Source organism: Chiloscyllium plagiosum, unplaced genomic scaffold (genome assembly GCF_037043375.1).
Source record: "Chiloscyllium plagiosum isolate Xiang-an unplaced genomic scaffold, Cpla_swu_hap1 HiC_scaffold_43, whole genome shotgun sequence".
In the NCBI taxonomy this organism is placed as follows: Eukaryota; Metazoa; Chordata; class Chondrichthyes; order Orectolobiformes; family Hemiscylliidae; genus Chiloscyllium; species Chiloscyllium plagiosum.
In genome coordinates this window covers 30,397,452-30,414,676 of record NW_028270181.1, presented here as the reverse complement: position 1 = coordinate 30,414,676, position 17,225 = coordinate 30,397,452, and the positions used below count along the sequence as shown (strand labels likewise).

The 17,225-nt window shown below is 45.7% G+C and overlaps 1 protein-coding gene across 48 annotated transcripts in view; it reads left to right on the top strand.

Moving 5' to 3' along the window:
• Window positions 1-14,655, top strand: part of LOC122541752 (sorbin and SH3 domain-containing protein 1-like) — a 406,532-nt gene extending 391,877 nt beyond the window's left edge. For all 48 annotated transcript variants that reach the window (XM_087982591.1, XM_087982587.1, XM_087982603.1 and 45 more), the window contains 5 exons: window positions 4,752-4,798; window positions 7,513-7,627; window positions 7,716-7,841; window positions 12,681-12,875; window positions 13,837-14,655. In XM_087982591.1, coding sequence (XP_087838717.1) covers window positions 4,752-4,798; window positions 7,513-7,627; window positions 7,716-7,841; window positions 12,681-12,875; window positions 13,837-14,640 — 1,287 coding nt within the window. In that variant the 3' untranslated portion in view covers window positions 14,641-14,655. The remainder of the gene's footprint in view (window positions 1-4,751; window positions 4,799-7,512; window positions 7,628-7,715; window positions 7,842-12,680; window positions 12,876-13,836) is intronic.
• Window positions 14,656-17,225: the final 2,570 nt, after the last annotated feature.

Below are 17,225 nucleotides of genomic sequence, written 5' to 3'. Positions count from 1 at the left end.
TAATTCCCAACTACGTTTCCCCAGCTAAATAAAGCGGGGCTGCTAATTTCCAGGGCCTCAGCTGTGCATGGGCTATTTGACTGCAGACCGCACCACAGTCAAGATGCATACTATTATCACACTGAGCATGGCCGTACGATTGCAGGGTAGCAGTCAACTCACTGGTTTCACTCTCCTTCTGCCGGGGTCAGTTGCGGGAGTTTACTGCGACAGTCTGATCCAGGGCAGGCTGGGAACTGAACAAGGAAACATCCTGGTACTGTGTGGGCCTGTATCATGCTAGTCCGAAAGTACAAACCTGACACTTAGTGAAGGGGACAGTAGTAATTTGTAGCTGTGCTCGAACTAGAACATGACAGTGCAGTCCAGGCCCTTCGGCCCTCGATGTTGTGCCGACCTGTGAAACCAATCTGTAGCCCATCTAACTTACACTATTTCATTATCATCCATATGTTTATCTAATGATGCTAGTCCTGATGGAGGCAATAAAATGAATTCAGTAACACGATGAGAGTGGGGAGGTTAGCAGTTACCTAGCTGTGGCTAGTGTCAGCTGCAGTGCAGGTTCAATCCCTCTACCGGCTAAAGCAGCACCTCCTGACCTTGTCCCATGTTTGATTGGAATGTACAAAGTTAAAAATCACACAACACCAGGTTATAGTCCAACAGGTTTAATTGGAAGCACACTAGCTTTCGGAGCGACGCTCCTTCATCAGGTGATTGTGAGCGTCGCTCCGAAAGCTAGTGTGCTTCCAATTAAACCTGTTGGACTATAACCTGGTGTTGTGTGATTTTTAACTTTGTACACCCCAGTCCAACACCGGCATCTCCGAATCTTGATTGGAATGGTATTCTTCAAGGTGTAAAATCGATTCCATTCATTGGCTATGCGCAATTACTTGTTAGTATAGCAGACCTGGGCTTTGTAGCTGCACTGTGTCTCAGCACAACTGAGATGTGCATCAAAAATGAATGAAGAGCAAAGCGATCTATTTTGATGCCATCCTCTGTGAGCAAATACGCATGGACCTGATTCCTGTGCCTATAAAATCTGTTGGTTGAAGGAAATCCTATGTTTTTAAGTTTTGTCAAATTCTTTGTTGTATATTTAAAGGCATCAAAACAGGATGGTCAGAACTGGAATCCATTCAGGAGAACAGTTCCATTCAACAATCTTTTAGGGTCTTGCTCCTGGCTCCTAATCACTGCTCAAATTTACAGTGTGTGCCGGTGACTCTTAACCAGGCCAATTGGCTACAGTTCAGAGAGAGAGGTAAACAAGAGAAAGAAAGAATAATTAAAGAAATGAGGAAAGAAAGAATTAAAGAAAAATTAATAACAAATCTTTTTCAAAAAATGACTTGAGGTTGGGCTTGGTTGTCCTCATTCAGAATGACATGGAGTTGGTGATTGGTTTGTTGCTCATCACTTTCACCTCTCTGTTTGGTTCAGACCATTGGACAAAAGGACTGCTGCCACTGGGTGTGATATTTCTTGCCTTAACCACACAATGGTGCCACCAGTATTCACCAACGCCTGGACCATTTAATTCTGCTTCTATGTTCAAGACACAGTCCAGCACTCCTGCCATTCACTTATACGTTTATTAACATGTTATTATAATATTTACACTTCCTTTTGAAGCTACAGCTTTGTTTTCATTTGCATTGCCCCCATAAGTTTCCATTTATTTGGGAAGCATTAATTTCTACCCGTGAAATTGATCATGCCCATATTGTGAATGGTCTGTAAACGGATGCAGAATGAATATGTTGACAGGAAAATGACACAGGCAAAGTACTTAAGGTTCTACATTTTTAATCATTAACTATGTTGTTAGATTTGCCCGATTCCTTGAATCAACTCCTTTTTTGCAGCTGTTGGGATTCGATTCTGTTTCATTCTGCCTCTCCTATGACTGGAGTGGAGACTGTAGCTGATATACTCTGGAATGCATGATTTAATACCACTCAGTAAGTGATCAGAATTCCTGACAAGGACATTGGAATCACCTCTGTTGATGGTTCCACTGTTGAGCATACTACAGGGCAGAAAGCACCAGCCTCAAGTTGACTGGACTATGCTGGTTTCCTGGTCACAGTCAATACTTGGAATGGTGCAGTTGGCTTCATCTGTGGGTTAGGGAGGGTGCCTGCTGTTGGCCATTCCTCAGGTGTGTGGGTGTGTGTGTGTAAGAGAGATTGCACATGGATGATAATATGTATTTATGTGCACGAACACTTGCATCTACACACACGTATGTCCAGTGGTGTACACATTTGCATGAATTGCACATCCAAGATGTACTCCTGCATGCCATGCATAGATCAGAGGATTGAAGACAGGATTGAACCCACTTCTGAAGCCCCTGTTAGTCAAATATCTTGGTAAGGATCATGCTGCAGGTCTATACGCATGGATGCTCCCATAGGAGGTTGCCATGGTGAGAGGGGCACTGCCAGTATTTATGGAGCTGAGTCTCAGTAGGATCTGAGACTTGCCAGGGCCAAGCTGGGAAAATAATCCCATAGACGAATATTGAGTAGCATTATTGAGAATTTTTGAAATGTTGACTTGATTAATGATTTTTAAAATGAAAGACCATTGAAAGCTTCCTTTATTATTACTTGGTCAAAATTCTGAAATACCCTCCTTGACAACAGAAGGTTGCCTGTAGTGTATGATGGAGGAGAAAGTGAGGTCTGCAGATGCTGGAGATCAAAGTTGAAACTTTATTGCTGGAACAGCACAGCAGGTCAGGCAGCATCCAGGGAACAGGAGATTCGACGTTTCGGGCACAGGCCCTTCTTCCTGAAGAAGGGCCTGTGCCCGAAACGTCGAATCTCCTGTTCCCTGGATGCTGCCTGACCTGCTGTGCTGTTCCAGCAATAAAGTTTCAACTGTAGTGTATGATCCACAGTGCTGGACCAAGAACACAGCTTGCCACCATCTCAAGGGCAGTTGGAAATGATTAACAAATACTGGCATAGCCAGTGATACAGTGATCCCATAAAAATGAATTGGTTTGTAAAACCCAACTGTGTTAGAGACATATAGGCCATTGGGATCAACGGCTGCTTCTCTCCCCAGCACTGACTCGCTGGTGGCCCATTAAGTTGTCACTGCGTGACATACTGAATGCCCACTTCCCTCTATCATGAAGAAGCGAGCAGACAGTGATTGATCTTAATTTATTTTTTGACAGTCTCGCAACAAAGTTGTCCACTTCCCTCAACTCCTCGCAGAGCAGCTCACCTCATCCTTTGACCTCCTCTTTCCCCCCCCCCCCCCCCCACTCCGGGAACGTGGTGGTGTAGTGCTTCCATCATTGGGCGAGTCATCCAGAGCTTCAGGCTCATGCTCTGGGGCCATGGGTTCAAACCCCACCCAAGGCACTAGTGGAATGTATACAGCTAATACACCTGCAATATAAAACTAGTCTCCATAAAACTACAGTCAATTGCTCAAAAAATATTGTCTGTTTCACTAAAGCCCTTTAGGTAATGAAATCTGCTGTCCTTGCACAGTCTGTCTGTAATCCTGATTGTACTGCAGTAATATGGTTACTCTTAATTGCCTACAAAATGGCAACAAGCCATTATTGGGCAATTAACGATGTGCAAATAAACCCCATGAATCGATACTTGAAACAAAGCACCCATTTCCATGTTCCCAGTCCAGAGATTTTATCATTACCCTATGACTTCTTAAGGGTGTATTCAATTTTTAAGGTTGAAAGGGTTTTAAACTGTAAGGAAGTGGGCATTGTGAAGAGTGAAGTTGAGAGAAAAGACCAATTTAAATCTTATTGAATGGTTGGGTTAGGCTGTGCTGTCCATTGTTGCTGCCTTAGAAACTAGGTGCAGGCATAGACTTTTTGGCCCTTTCAGTCTGCTCCATCACTCAAATGGATCATGGCTGATCCTCTATCTCAGTATGATATTCATGCTTTTTTTTCCCCCACACCTCATGATGCCTTTAAAATCTAAAAATGCATCAATCTTTTTCTCGAATGTATTCAGCAACTTGGCCTCCACAGCCTTCTGTGGTAGAACAATCCACAAATTCACTGCTGTCGGGTGACAATCCTAAATGGCCTACCCCATATCCTGAGACTGTCTCCCCTGGTTCTAGACTCACCAAGGGAAGACATCCCCTTGCATCTAGTCTGTCCAGCCCTGTTAGAATTTGAAACATTTTGATCAAATCTTCTGTCATCTAGGCATATATTTGCTAATCTCTCATAGGCCAGACCAGTGGCAAGTATATCCTTTCTTAGGTACAGAGATGAATGCTTAGCACAGCACTCCAGCTGTGGTCTTGCCAAGATCCCGCATAACTGCAATAAAACATCCCTACTTCTGAACTCAATCCTCTTCCCCAAATGCTGCAAAAACTGTAGATTCAAGCTGCTGTAATCTGGACCCGAAGCCAAAACTCTGCTGACCGATTTTATCCACATCCCAAGGCAGCTTTGCCTTTCAGGTGAGAAACATTCTGGTTGAACCTTAAGTATCTCTTGTCGCGGTCGCCATAAACCTGATCGACAAATTGTCAGGATCTCGCGTCAGATTGCAGGAATCATGGCTAGCATGTGGCTTGAGTTGTGTGCTGTGCTGCGCGCTTTGTGAGTTCAGCACGTCCGTTCCACTAACCGTTTTAGTTTCTGCGCTGCTGCTATTGTGCTTTGAGGGTTTGAAAGCTGCACTGTGCAGTGGGCTGTGTTGTTAATCCCGTGCCTCCCTTTACAGATGTCACCAGCCAGAGCCAAGTTTGACTTCAAGGCGCAGTCTCTGAAGTGAGTTAAACTACTTAACTTCCAGTTACAATGGCTAAGGCAATATTTCAGGTTCTGGGCAAATGCAGCCCTTACTGTTAAGCAAGCATGTGTCCCCAGGCCAGCAACATGATCCCACACCTCTCATCGTGCACAGGTCTCATTCCAGGAATGCCATGTTCCATTCCCTCACTGTCTGAGTGCCAGGTTCAATGGGTCGCTCTGTATAGTGACCAGAAATTCGATCATGATCTTCTAATCTCAAAGCCCAAACACACAGTCATTGATAGAGGGACTTCACCTTGTGGATTGACCCGGACTTATGTCCGGATCCCTACTCCCTGTGTGAATTTCAAAATTCCAAGTTCTTTATAAAGAGATTCATGTACTTTATTAATGAATGTGATTTATATCTCACTGCTGTGGGGTTTGGACCAGGATCCATTCTCCTGTCTCATGCTGAAGGCTGTGTCCCACACTCAGCTGAGGCCCTGAACCACACACGCTGCCTGTCTGAGGGCTCCTCAACTCGAGAGGACGGATCCTGATTGCTTCTGCACATCGCAGGATCTGGAGCTGTTGAGATTTTCCCTGCCCTGTTCAGGATACTATTTCTTCTCCAACTCCATTTGAAAAAAAAACCCATTGAACTCCCCCTTTCCCCAAACACACCAGATTTCTACAGCTCAGCAAGTCTCTGTTTATGCACAAGCCGACCCCATGTAACAAGGTCTTGTAGCCAATTGCCGCTTGACTCTGGTCCTACAGCCCATTTCTGTATCATTGATATCATCTGAAGTATTGTTTCATACCACATCGCACTGCTGCCTTAATGTGGTGCAGGCATGATGGGCTAAATGATCGCTACCTGCACCACAACATGGCAATTATTCTGTAGTCTTAACCTCCTCACCTTTAACCTGTCTTTCTCTCTCTCGCTGTCTGTCCCAGTCTGCCTCTGTTTCGCGCTCTGTGACCCATCTGTGTCTCTCGCTCTGTGTGTGTCCCTCTCTTAGAACTGATATTGACATGCCCCCCCAAGATGTTGGCTTCAATTTTCCTGTCACATCCAAAACTCTTTAATTTTCCATCCCTGGATCACTATCATTTCTTCCCCCACTTATCCTACCCCCACCCAAACCTTACCCCTACGGGATTAGCACTCGACCCCTCTGTCCACGCCTGTCCAGACCAGCAGCTGCAATCAGTAACTTGTGCAGCAAAGGCGTCTCGTCAGCTCTGTGCTAACATTTGCCTGAAACAGGAGGGAGTTCCTCAACGGTATTAGTCAGAAAGCCCGTTCCTGATTACAGTTTAGCTCCTGTTGGACCCCATTCAGAACCTCGCCCCATCCTGAATGATTCCCTTCATGTGACTGCCCTTAACTCACAGCCCAATTTCCAGTCCGGAATCACATGTTGGATTATTGTGACGGAATTAGAATCGTGCCAAAACCTTTGGGAAAATCTGTGTGGTAGAGCTGGGATAAATGGCGTAATTGACTCTTTCTCTGTTGTTTGTTAGGCTGCTGGTGAGAAACATTGAAACATAGGCCATTTGGCCCTACGAGCCTGATGCACCACTCCATATGATCATGGCTGATCATCTAACTCAGTCCCCTGTTCCCACTATTTTCCTTCTATCCTTTAAACCCTTTAGTCCTGAGAACTATATCTAACGCCTCCTTCAAAACATTGTATATTTTTGCCTCAGCCACTTCCTAAGACAGAGAATTCTGCAGGCTCGCACTCTCTGGGTGAAACAATTCTTCCTTGTCTCAGTCCTAAAGTCTATCCCTTATCCTGAGACTTTGATTCCAGTTCAGGACTCCCTAGTCATAGGGTAAGCACAGGAAAGATAATCCGAATCTAGAGAGTCTGAGTGTTTCCCTGTTGCTTTCAGTATTAACCAGGGTTATGGACCAGACCAGACCAAACACTCTTCAAATATGTCAAGAAGGTCACCTAGACCCTAACGTTTCCTTATTTCAAAGGCAAGTGTCAGGCCATTGCTTTCCAGATGTAATTTGATTGGTCAGACCGCCAGTCTTGAAGCAGAACACACTTTATTCATACGTTACAATTAAATACAACAACAAAAAAAGAAGAAATTGGAATAACTTAACTCTATTTGAAAACTTAACTGAATAATAGATTATTTTATTACTAAACAGTAACTGTTCTAATGCAGTAACATTCCATAAACATGGCATTGACAAAGATTATCTCACTTGCAACTCCAGCAGCTGGAAGAGAACCCCAGCTTTTAGCTGTAATCGAGAGAGGAAAAATAGCTTCCACATCTCGCTTCAAGATCCCAGCAACCATTACTGAAAATCTAAAACTAAAAACCTGGCTCTTGGGGAGATTGATCCCACCCATTCAAGCTGCTTCTATTGTTTCAGCCTTGAAAATAAAATCCCAAGGCCTCACCGGTTGTTTACTCCAGTGCCTCTGAGCAGACTGCTCAGCATCTCTCTCTCTCAACCTTTCTTCATTTAAAGAAAATACAGGATGAAATACACCTCTTAAAGCCAGAGTACCATCACACCCAGGCTTCATCCCCTCTGTATCTGACTCTCTGCAGCTCACTACTGCATCAAGGAGAGCGTCAACTATTGGCAACTGGGGTGCCACATCTAAATCAGTTCATTGTAGAAATCTCTGCTTGAAAAGCTTTAGTCTCTCTGTGAATGAATACTAAGAGGCACTAACTGTTATCTTTGTTGGACTTAGGGAGCTGCCGTTTCAGAAGGGAGACATCGTCTACATCTATAGACAGATAGATCAGAACTGGTATGAAGGCGAGCACCATGGGAGAGTTGGTATCTTTCCCAGGTCGTACGTTGAGGTAAAGCAGCCGCGCGTCCAGCAATGAGGTAGGAGAGTGTGCGTGAAGCTCTGTTGGCCGGTATTGATCTCTGGTCTCCTCACTGCAGCTTCTGCCGCCAACGGAAAGGGCCCAACCCAAAAAAGCGCCCCCGCTTCAGGTGCTGGAATACGGTGAGGCCGTGGCTCGTTTCAACTTCAGTGGTGACACCCACGTAGAGATGTCTTTCAGGAAGGTAGGAATCACTCAGCATCCCAGCTTCCTGGAAGCCTTTGAGTTGTTGTGTTTGGATGGCTGATCGGAGTGGGAGGGGTGTTGCTGATGGAGGAATGAATATTTTTTGGTACCTGATCAATTAATAAGACAATAAGATGTCGGAGCAGAAGTAGGCCATTCTGCCCATCAAATCTGCTTTGCCATTCGATGCGATATGGCTCATCTGATAATCTTCAATTCCAATTTCTCGCATTTTCCCCATTACCCTTGGATCCTTTCCTGATCAAAAGTCTATCTGTTTCAGCTTTGAATATACTTAACGAACAAGCCTGAATAGCACTCTGTGCAAGTTGTTCCACAATTTATTTCCCTCTGGGAGAAGGAATTTGTCATCCTCTGTCTTAAATATGCAAAGCCTTTACCTTGAAATTAATGCTGTCTGGCCTGAGACAAGGGAAAACAGTCTTTCCACATCTACCTCATCAAGCATTCTCTCTGTGGTCTGACGTATACCTTGTATAATTTTAACAAACCTTCACTATTTTGATATTCCCTTTTGAAATAAAGGCCAACTTTGCATTTGCCTTTTGTATTACCCACTGAACTTGTTTGCTAGTTTTTAGTGATTTCTGGGCATGGATTTCCCAATCCCTCTGTTCCATAGCTTTCTGCAGTCTTTCTTCATTTAAGTGATATTAAGCTCATCTATCTTTCCTGCCAAAGTGCATAACTTCCTATTCCCCCAACCCCCCACATTATATTCCATCTGCCAATTAGTTTCTGACAAGTCAAGTCAGCTCTTCTGCCTCTAGGACAAAGAGGCACTTTATTTACTGTATTCCCAACCTCAGGGGAGCAGTTAATACTGAAACAGTGTGATGTTATTCCATTTCCCACAGCCATGTCTTGACAAAGAGGAAGTAAATCTCTGCTAAATGATGAGTAAGATAATCTTTGGTGTCCATGGCTGGTTGGAACTTTTCTTTTATCTTTTACTCGTTCTTCTCATCGTTGGCAAGATGGCAGGGTGGCACAGTGAATCAGTGGTTAGCACTGCTGCACATCAGCGTCAGCGACCCAGGTTCGATTCCACACTCTGGTGACTGTCTTTGTCTTTGTGGAGTTTGCGCATTCGCCCATGTCTGCATATCCGTAGTGTTCCGCTCGTGAACATTAGGTAGATTAGCCATGGAAAATATAGCATTACAGGGCTGGAGTGAGTCTGGTGAGATGGAATTTGGAGAGTCGGTGTAGGACCTGATGGGCCAAATGGACTGCTCTCACACTGTAGGGATTCTATGATTCTAAGACCTTGAGAGGATAATGGTGAGCCATCTCCCTCAGCCATGATGGCCTTGGTTGGAAAGGTGCTTTCATGATGCTGTTCCACAGACTACTCTGATTTTTTTTTTAAATCAAGGATAATGAAAGGACAGCAATATTACTCCAAGTCAAGATGGTCAGTGGCTTGGAGGGAACTTGTTATAGTTCTTCCAGAGATTGTGGGTTTGGCAGGTGCTGTTGGCGGAGACTTGGCAAATTGCTGATTAGATTAGATTGCCACAGTGCCGAAACAGGCACTTCGGCCCAACAAGTCCACATCCATCCTCCAAAGAGTAACCCACTCAGATTCATTCCCCTATGCCTAATGCACCTAACACAATGGGCAATTTAGCATGGCCAATTCACCTGACCTGCACATCTTTGGACTATGGGAGGAAACCGGAGCACCCGGAGAAAACCCACTCAGACACGGGGAGAATGTGCAAACTCCACACAGTCAGTCGCCTGAGGCTGGAATCGAACCTGGGACCCTGGACCTGTGAGGCAACAATGCTAACCACCGAGCCACCGTGCCATTGTTAATTCTGCAGATGATATACACTTTAACCATGGAGATTCTCCAAGGTTGCTCTGTATAGGTCCCACTTAAAGTCACTGCAACGCATCTGGATGGGTACACGAATAGGAAAGGTTTAGCATCATACGGGCCAAATACCAGCAAATGGGACTAGATTAATTTGGGATATGTGGTTGGCATGGATGTGTTGGACCGAACACTTTCAATCCATGCTGTTCGTCTCTGACTCTGTGTCTTGGTTTACTACAAACGGGAGGTAGTTGCAACTCAGCAAGTGGAATTGCCGTGATACTGTCACTGCACCAGTCAATGCAGACACAAACACCTAACCATGATGATGAGTATAGTTTAAATTTCAGATTTGGAACTGAAAGGTGACCATGATGACAGTTGTCAATTGTTGTGCAAACTCACCTGGTTCACATGGACCAGCCTGGAGCAGACCCTTCGGTCCAACCTGTCCATGCCGACCAGATATCCCAACCCAATCTAGTCCCACCTGCCAGTACCCGGCCCATATCCCTCCAAACCTTTCGTATTCGTATACCCAGCCTTTTAAGTGTTGTAATCATACCACTTCCTCTGGCAGCTCATTCCATACACGCACCACCCTCTGCGTGAAAACGTTGCCCCTTAGGTGTCTTTTATATCTTTCCCCTCTACCCTAAGCCTATGCCCTCTAGTTCTGGACTCCTCCACCCCAGGGAAAAGACTTTGTCTATTTATCCTATCCATACCCCTCATGATTTTATAAACTTCAACCACCGCTCCAGGGAAAACAGCACTAGCCTATTCAGCCTCTCCCTGTAGCTCAAATCCTTCAACCCTGGCAACATCCTTATAATCTTTTCTGAACCTTTCAAATTTCACAACATCTGTCCGATAGGAAGGAGACCAGAATTGCACGCAATATTCCAAAAGTGGCCTAACCCAATGTCCTGTACAGCTGCAACATGACCTCCCAACTCCTGTACTCAATACTCTGACCAATAAAGGAAAGCATACCAATTGCTGCCTTCACTATCCTAATCTAACTGCGACTCCACTTTCAAGGAGCTGCAGTCCGAGGTCTCTTTGTTCAGCAACACTCCCTAAGACCTTACCATTAAGTGAATAAGACCTACTAAGATTTGCTTTCCCAAAATGCAGCACCTCTCATTTATCTAAATTAAACTCCATCTGACACCTCTCAGCCCATTGGCCCACCTGGTCAAGATCCTGTTGTAATCTGAGGTAACCTTCTTCGCTGTCCACCACTCCTCCAATTTTGGTGTCATCTGCAAACTTACTAACTGTACCTCTTATGCTCACATCCAAATCGTTTATGTAAATGACAAAAAGTAGTGGACCCAGCACCAATCCTTGTGGCACTCCACTGGTCACAGGCCTCCAATCTGAAAAACAACCCTCCACCACTACCCTCTGTCTTCTACCTTTGAGCAGATCTGTATCCAAATGACTAGTTCTCCCTGTATTCCATGAGGATCTAACCTTCTAACCAGTCTCTCATGGGGAACCTCAACAAACGCCTTACAGAAGTCCATATAGATCGCAGCTACCGCTCTGCCCTCATCAATCCTCTTTGTTACTACTTCAAAAAACCCAATCAAGTTTGAGAGACATGATTTCCCCCACACAAAACCATGTTGACTATCCCTAATCAGTCCTTGCCTTTCCAAATACCTCTTCCTTTTAGGGAAGGGAAGGGAATCTGTTGTGTTGACTTGGTCTGGCCTTCATGTGATTCCATAATCACAGCAATGTACTGTATTCTTAATTGCCCTTTGAAATGGCTGAGCAAGTCATTCAGGTGATGGCAGGTGAGGAAGGGCAGCACATTTTGGCATTTCCAACAATGCCAATGGAAGAATAATAAATAATAATGTTGTGTGCAAAATACCGTCGCCCATTTGCACCTAGCTCCCATTAACTATTACATGCTAATCAACCTATTTATAAATGTTAAGGGCTAGATATTTGCCAGGGCATCAGGTAGAGTTCTCTTGCCTTTCTCTGAATAGTGCCATAGGATCTTTACCTCCCTGAGAGAGTTGACCCTGCATCAGACTGTGATGCCTTTGATAGTGTGACACTCTCTCGGTACTGCACTGGTGTTGGCCTGGATTTAGATCTCAGCTTTCTGAAGTGAGACTTGAACCTACAGTCTCCTTTCCCACCTTTACAGTTGTTTCCCTATCAAATATTTCCTCTCAAGTTCCAAAAGTAAAAGTGGCTTTCAGTGTCAAACCAGTGAATGAGAATGTCCCACTCAATGCAGCATCGAGAGTTTGAGCGAAGTTGGAATGACGTATGAAGTTGGGAAAAGCCTTTTACTCTTGTAACCATACTCCAGAAGGACTTGACCCTATCTGTCAGGAAACATAGTAATCTGTTCCCCAGAAATAAGTAGAGAATCTGCTGCAGATGGGCACTGCATCTCTGTTAGACTTCAAATGATCTTAGACTGTTTGCAATGCATCGTCATGCTGTAACTCCCTTGTCATCTGGAGTGGTATGATTAGATTCCCTACAGTGTGGAAACGAACCCTTTGGCCCAACCAGTCCACACCGACCCTCCAAAGAGTAACCACCCAGACCCATTTCCCTCTGACTAATACACCTAGCACTACGGACAATTTAGCACGGCCAATTCACCTGACCTGCACATCTTTGGACTGTGGGAGGAAACCCACGCAGACACGGGGAGACTGTGCAAACTCCACACAGTCAGTCACCTGAGGCTGGAATCGAACCTGGGACTCTGGTGCTGTGAGGCAGCAGTGCTAACCACTGAGCCACCGTGCCACCCCTATGTATGTCAGAGGAATAGTGTTGAAAGGAGATCCAGACAAAGGAGCAGGAAGAAGTTTGATGTGATAACATGAAGTTAATCAAAGAGGTGTTTACAAGATATTTAAGCTCCAGCACCAACGTGCAGTTTGAATGGCCTGTTTTGTGTCTCCAGACAATGATTAACCGATCTTCCTTCCTCTGCAGGGCGAGCGAATCACACTCGTAAGAAGAGTTGATGAAAACTGGTACGAGGGTAAAATCTCGGGCACCAACCGCCAGGGCATTTTCCCTGTCACGTATGTGGATGTGATTAAGAGACCGAGGGTAAAGAATGCAATCGATTACCCTGATCCCCCTGGATCTTATTCTTCCAATCGCAGCTCAACGAGCTCCCCACAGGTATCATTTCCCTCTCTAAGTAAGCTTTGAGCACCATCTATTGCCCAATGTTTGTATTACATCTGATCGCAAATACCTGGGGTGTCTCTCTTCTTGATGCTGAAAATAATTTAACTGTCCACAAAGGGTCACCACCCACCAATCTCACCTTCCCTCCAGTTCCAAATCCCCCTTTTCAGGTTTTTTTTTGGGAGGTTACGGAGGTCATTGAGAGGCTGAAAGGCACTTTAGTAGCAATGCTGTATTTACCTTGGCTAATGCAAGTTGGCTGCTGGATCTCTTACTCTCACCCCTAATCCAGCAGCAAGGTGATTATCTGAAGTGGGGGGGGCGCATGGGAGAAGATTCAACACACAATATTCTGCTTCACACCTCCTGAATTGTATATTCCATATCAAGGAAAATGAATATCCTCAAAGCATTCCCTGAGGAAGTAACTGATCAAGGATCAGACCTCCTGTCTCTCTGTGACGAAATGCAAGGTGGGGTGGGGGGAGTGATATTGCCTAGGGTTTGTACTGGAGACTGCAGGGTGTTCCTGTGGATGTGGTGGGACCCAGATACAATGGCCGTCACAGTCAAACAGTCTGGTAATGCTCTGAGACATGAAGAATGAGAGCCTGGGGTAAGTACTGGGGAGCTCTCAGCAGTGGGAACATGTTTTGGGACAAGAGGGTAGTTTTGAAAGCCATGAGAGGGCAAAGATTCTGTTTGATTAATGAGATTAGCGTAAGTGTGAAGGAGTGACATTCATCTAATGCTGGATGGGCAGTCCTATTTACATTTTTTTTAAAAATGTGCAATATTTCATTTCTCATCCTTTTTAAATGTTCAAATTCCGATCAGCTTGCCTTATTTTTTCATACCCTGCTACCTTTGCCTGTTTTAGCTGTTTAAAGCTCTCTCGCTGTGCCTCACTTTCTCCATTTGTTCATCTCTTCCTTTTCTCTTCTGTTTTAAGTTTTCTGCTCGCCCCACTCCATCTCCTCCTCCTCCTGCTGCACCTCACTGTCGCAGAGTGCTCACTCCAGATATGCAAGCTGTGACTTCTGACTGGATCACGCTGACGATGGGAATCTCCCCGAGCCACACTCCTCTTGTGACTCCTCCGTTGCCTCCTCTCCCTGAAGGCTTCTACTCTGACGGGAACTACCTTAGCACCTCACTGGCAAGCAGCCCTTTGCTAACGATCAGCCCCCCTTCGTCAAAAGAATCTGCCGAATCTACTCCCTACAGTAATAAGTCACCTTTACCACCACCTCGATCACGGCAGTCTGGGAGGAGCGTCACATTTAGCAATGCCTTCAGTGAGGAACCCGTTCAATTTACACCATCTCCCACCTTTAGTTATTATGATTTCTCCCCTGCATTATCCTCACCACCACCACCTCCAGGTTCAAGTCCGCTCAACATGGCTGACAGTCTCTCTGCTGTAAGGAAAGCGAGGTGTGAGGGCGAAGCAGTGAATCCTTTGACTGTCAGTCTGGGTGGTGTGCCCAATGAGGCATCTGACCTGGGCATGTGGTGCAAGAGCCCAAAGGAACGTCAGCACCCTGCAGTTAGTGGGCACTGTGAGCTGTCCAGGGAGCTCCTGAGGATTGTCCAGGGTGGTAGCGAGCAAGACCTAGAATGCACCAGCAATGGGAAACCAGCAGAACCAACAGAGAAGGTAGCTGCTGCTGCACGGTGGTGTGTTTATGTTCAGTTTCTCCCTTGCTGTGACAGCATTGTGAAGCATTGTAAAGTATTACTAACCGGCCACTAATAATGAAAGCTGTAGTTCTGAGCTGAACCTCCCCTCATCAACTAGAACATAGAACATTCCATCATAGTACAGGCCCTTTGGCTCTCGATTTTGCATCGACCTGTGGAACCAACCTAAAGCCTATCTATCCTACACTATTCCATTATCATCCATACATTTATCTAATGACCACTTAAATGCCCTTAAAGTTGGCGAGTCTACTACTGTTGCAGGCAATGCATTCCACGCCCCTACTACTCTGAGTAAAGAAACTATCTCTGACATCTGTCCTCAATTTAAAGCTATATCCCCTCATGCTGGCCATCACCATCCAAGGAAAAGGTCTCTCGCTGTCCATTCTAAGTAAACCTCTAATTATCTTCCAGCTCTTCATTAAGTCACCTTCTTCTCTCTAATGAAAACAGCCTCAAGTCCCTCAGTCTTTCCTCAAAAGACCTTCCCTCCATACCAGTCAAAATCCCAGTAAATCCCCTCTGAACCCTTTCCAAAGCTTCCATACCCTTCCTACAATACGGTGACTTGAACTGTATGCAAGTGCTGCAGCAGGACTTCGAAACTCAATCCCTCTACCAATGAAAGCTAACAGACCGTATGCCTTCTTAACAACCTTATCACCCTGGGTGACAACTTTCATGGACACCGAGATCTCTCTGCTCACCCACACTACCAAGAATCTTACCAGTAGCCCAGTACTCTTTGTTCCCATTGCTCCTTCCAAAGTGAATCACAGGAATGGTGCAGGAGGGAGGATTTTGGATACCTAGATAATTGGGGTTCGTACTGGGGTAGGTGGGACCTCGAAACAGGGTAGTCTACACATGATCCACTAATGTCCTGGGGTGAGCATATTTGCTAATGCTCTTTGGGAGGTTTTAAAATAATTCAGCAGGGGATGGGAACCTCAATTATAGTTCCATTTTCATCCGTATGTTTATTCAATGACCCTCATCTCCTTATTCCTCACCTCACTAGCACATGGCACGGGCAACAAACCAGAGATAACAACTGTTTGTTGTAGCACTAAGCTTCCACCCCAGCTCCCTGAGTTTCTGCCTGTGGCAGTTACTGTGAAGTGGCACATTCTTAATGTCTCACACTAACTCCCTTCCTGCCTTTGCCCAGGTCTGAATGAAAAGTCAGTGAAGTCTGCACCCATCTTGAGCATGTGCAACAAATGAAGCTAATTTACTGAGGACAATTACTGTCCTAAGTAAAGGCTATTTACTCGATTCATAATTGACTATGATCTGATTGGCCTGCCCACGAGGTGCATGTGTTGCTGTGTCAACTGTACTAACACTGTCAGCACATTGTGATCTTGTATTGGAGTGAATGTAACATTATGCCCTCTGCAGGACAGCCAGTTTCCCACTTGTTTTAGTTCAGGGCCATCATCTCGAGCGTTCTTCAATCTGCAATAATTTGAAGACTTTTTCCATCGTAAAAGGCTGTTTCTGTTTTTTTTTCCCCAACTAATTGTGTGGTCTCACTGTCTCTCAGGAATGTGATTGGAAATGTGCTTGGCTTCTGAAGCCTGTACCCAGTGGTTGGCGTGTGACACATTTTCGCAATAGTTTCTGTTCGCCTCCTTTTCCACTTCCCTGTTGCCATGGCTCCCACCCACTGCCTCACCCTGATCCCTGTATGTTTGACTCAGTCGTTGCTCCCTCGCACCTGCTGTTCAGTGTTCTCTGACACTCTCATTCATGTTCTCTCTTATGTCTTTGCAATCTTCCAGAAACCCTCTTTCCAACTCCTGTGTGTCTCTGTCAAGTTTGCTTTCCTCCGTCGCTTGTATTCTGAATTCCTCATTGGAGTCTCTTCAGGGCAGCCCCCATCCAACCATCGCCCCTGTCCCTCACCCAGTCATTGCCTCTGTCCCTCACCCGGCCGGCCATCGCCCCCATCCCTCACCCAGCCAACCATCGCCCCCATCCCACAGCCAACCATCGTCCCCGTCTCTCACCCGGCCAACCGTCGCCCCCGTCCGTTCATTCAGATTCACGAGGTCAATTCCTGGAATGGCGGGATTACCTTACATTGAAAGACTGAAGCGACTGGGCTTGTATACCCTTGAGTTTCGAAGACTGAGGGGATCTGATTGAGACATATAAGATTATGAAAGGATTGGACACTCTGGCAGTCGGAAACATATTTCCACTGATGGGTGAGTGCCAAACCAGAGGACACAGCTTAAAAATATGGGGTAGACCATTTAGGACAGAGCTCAGGAGAAACTTCTTCACCCAGAGAGTGGTGGCTGTGTGGAATGCTCTGCCCCAGAGGGCAGTGGAGGCCCAGTCTCTGGATTCATTTAAGAAAGAGTTGGATAGAGCTCTCAAGGATAGTGGAATCAAGGATTATGGAGATAAGGCAGGAACAGGATACTGATTAGGAATGATCAGCCATGATCATATTGAATGGCGGTGCAGGCTCGAAGGGCAGAATGGCCTAATCCTGCACCTATTGTCTATTGTCCCTCACCCGGCCAACCGTCGCCCCTGTCCCTCACCCGGCCAACCGTCGGACCCGGTTAACCGTCGGACCCGGCCAACCGTCGCCCCCGTCCCTCACCCGGCCATCAC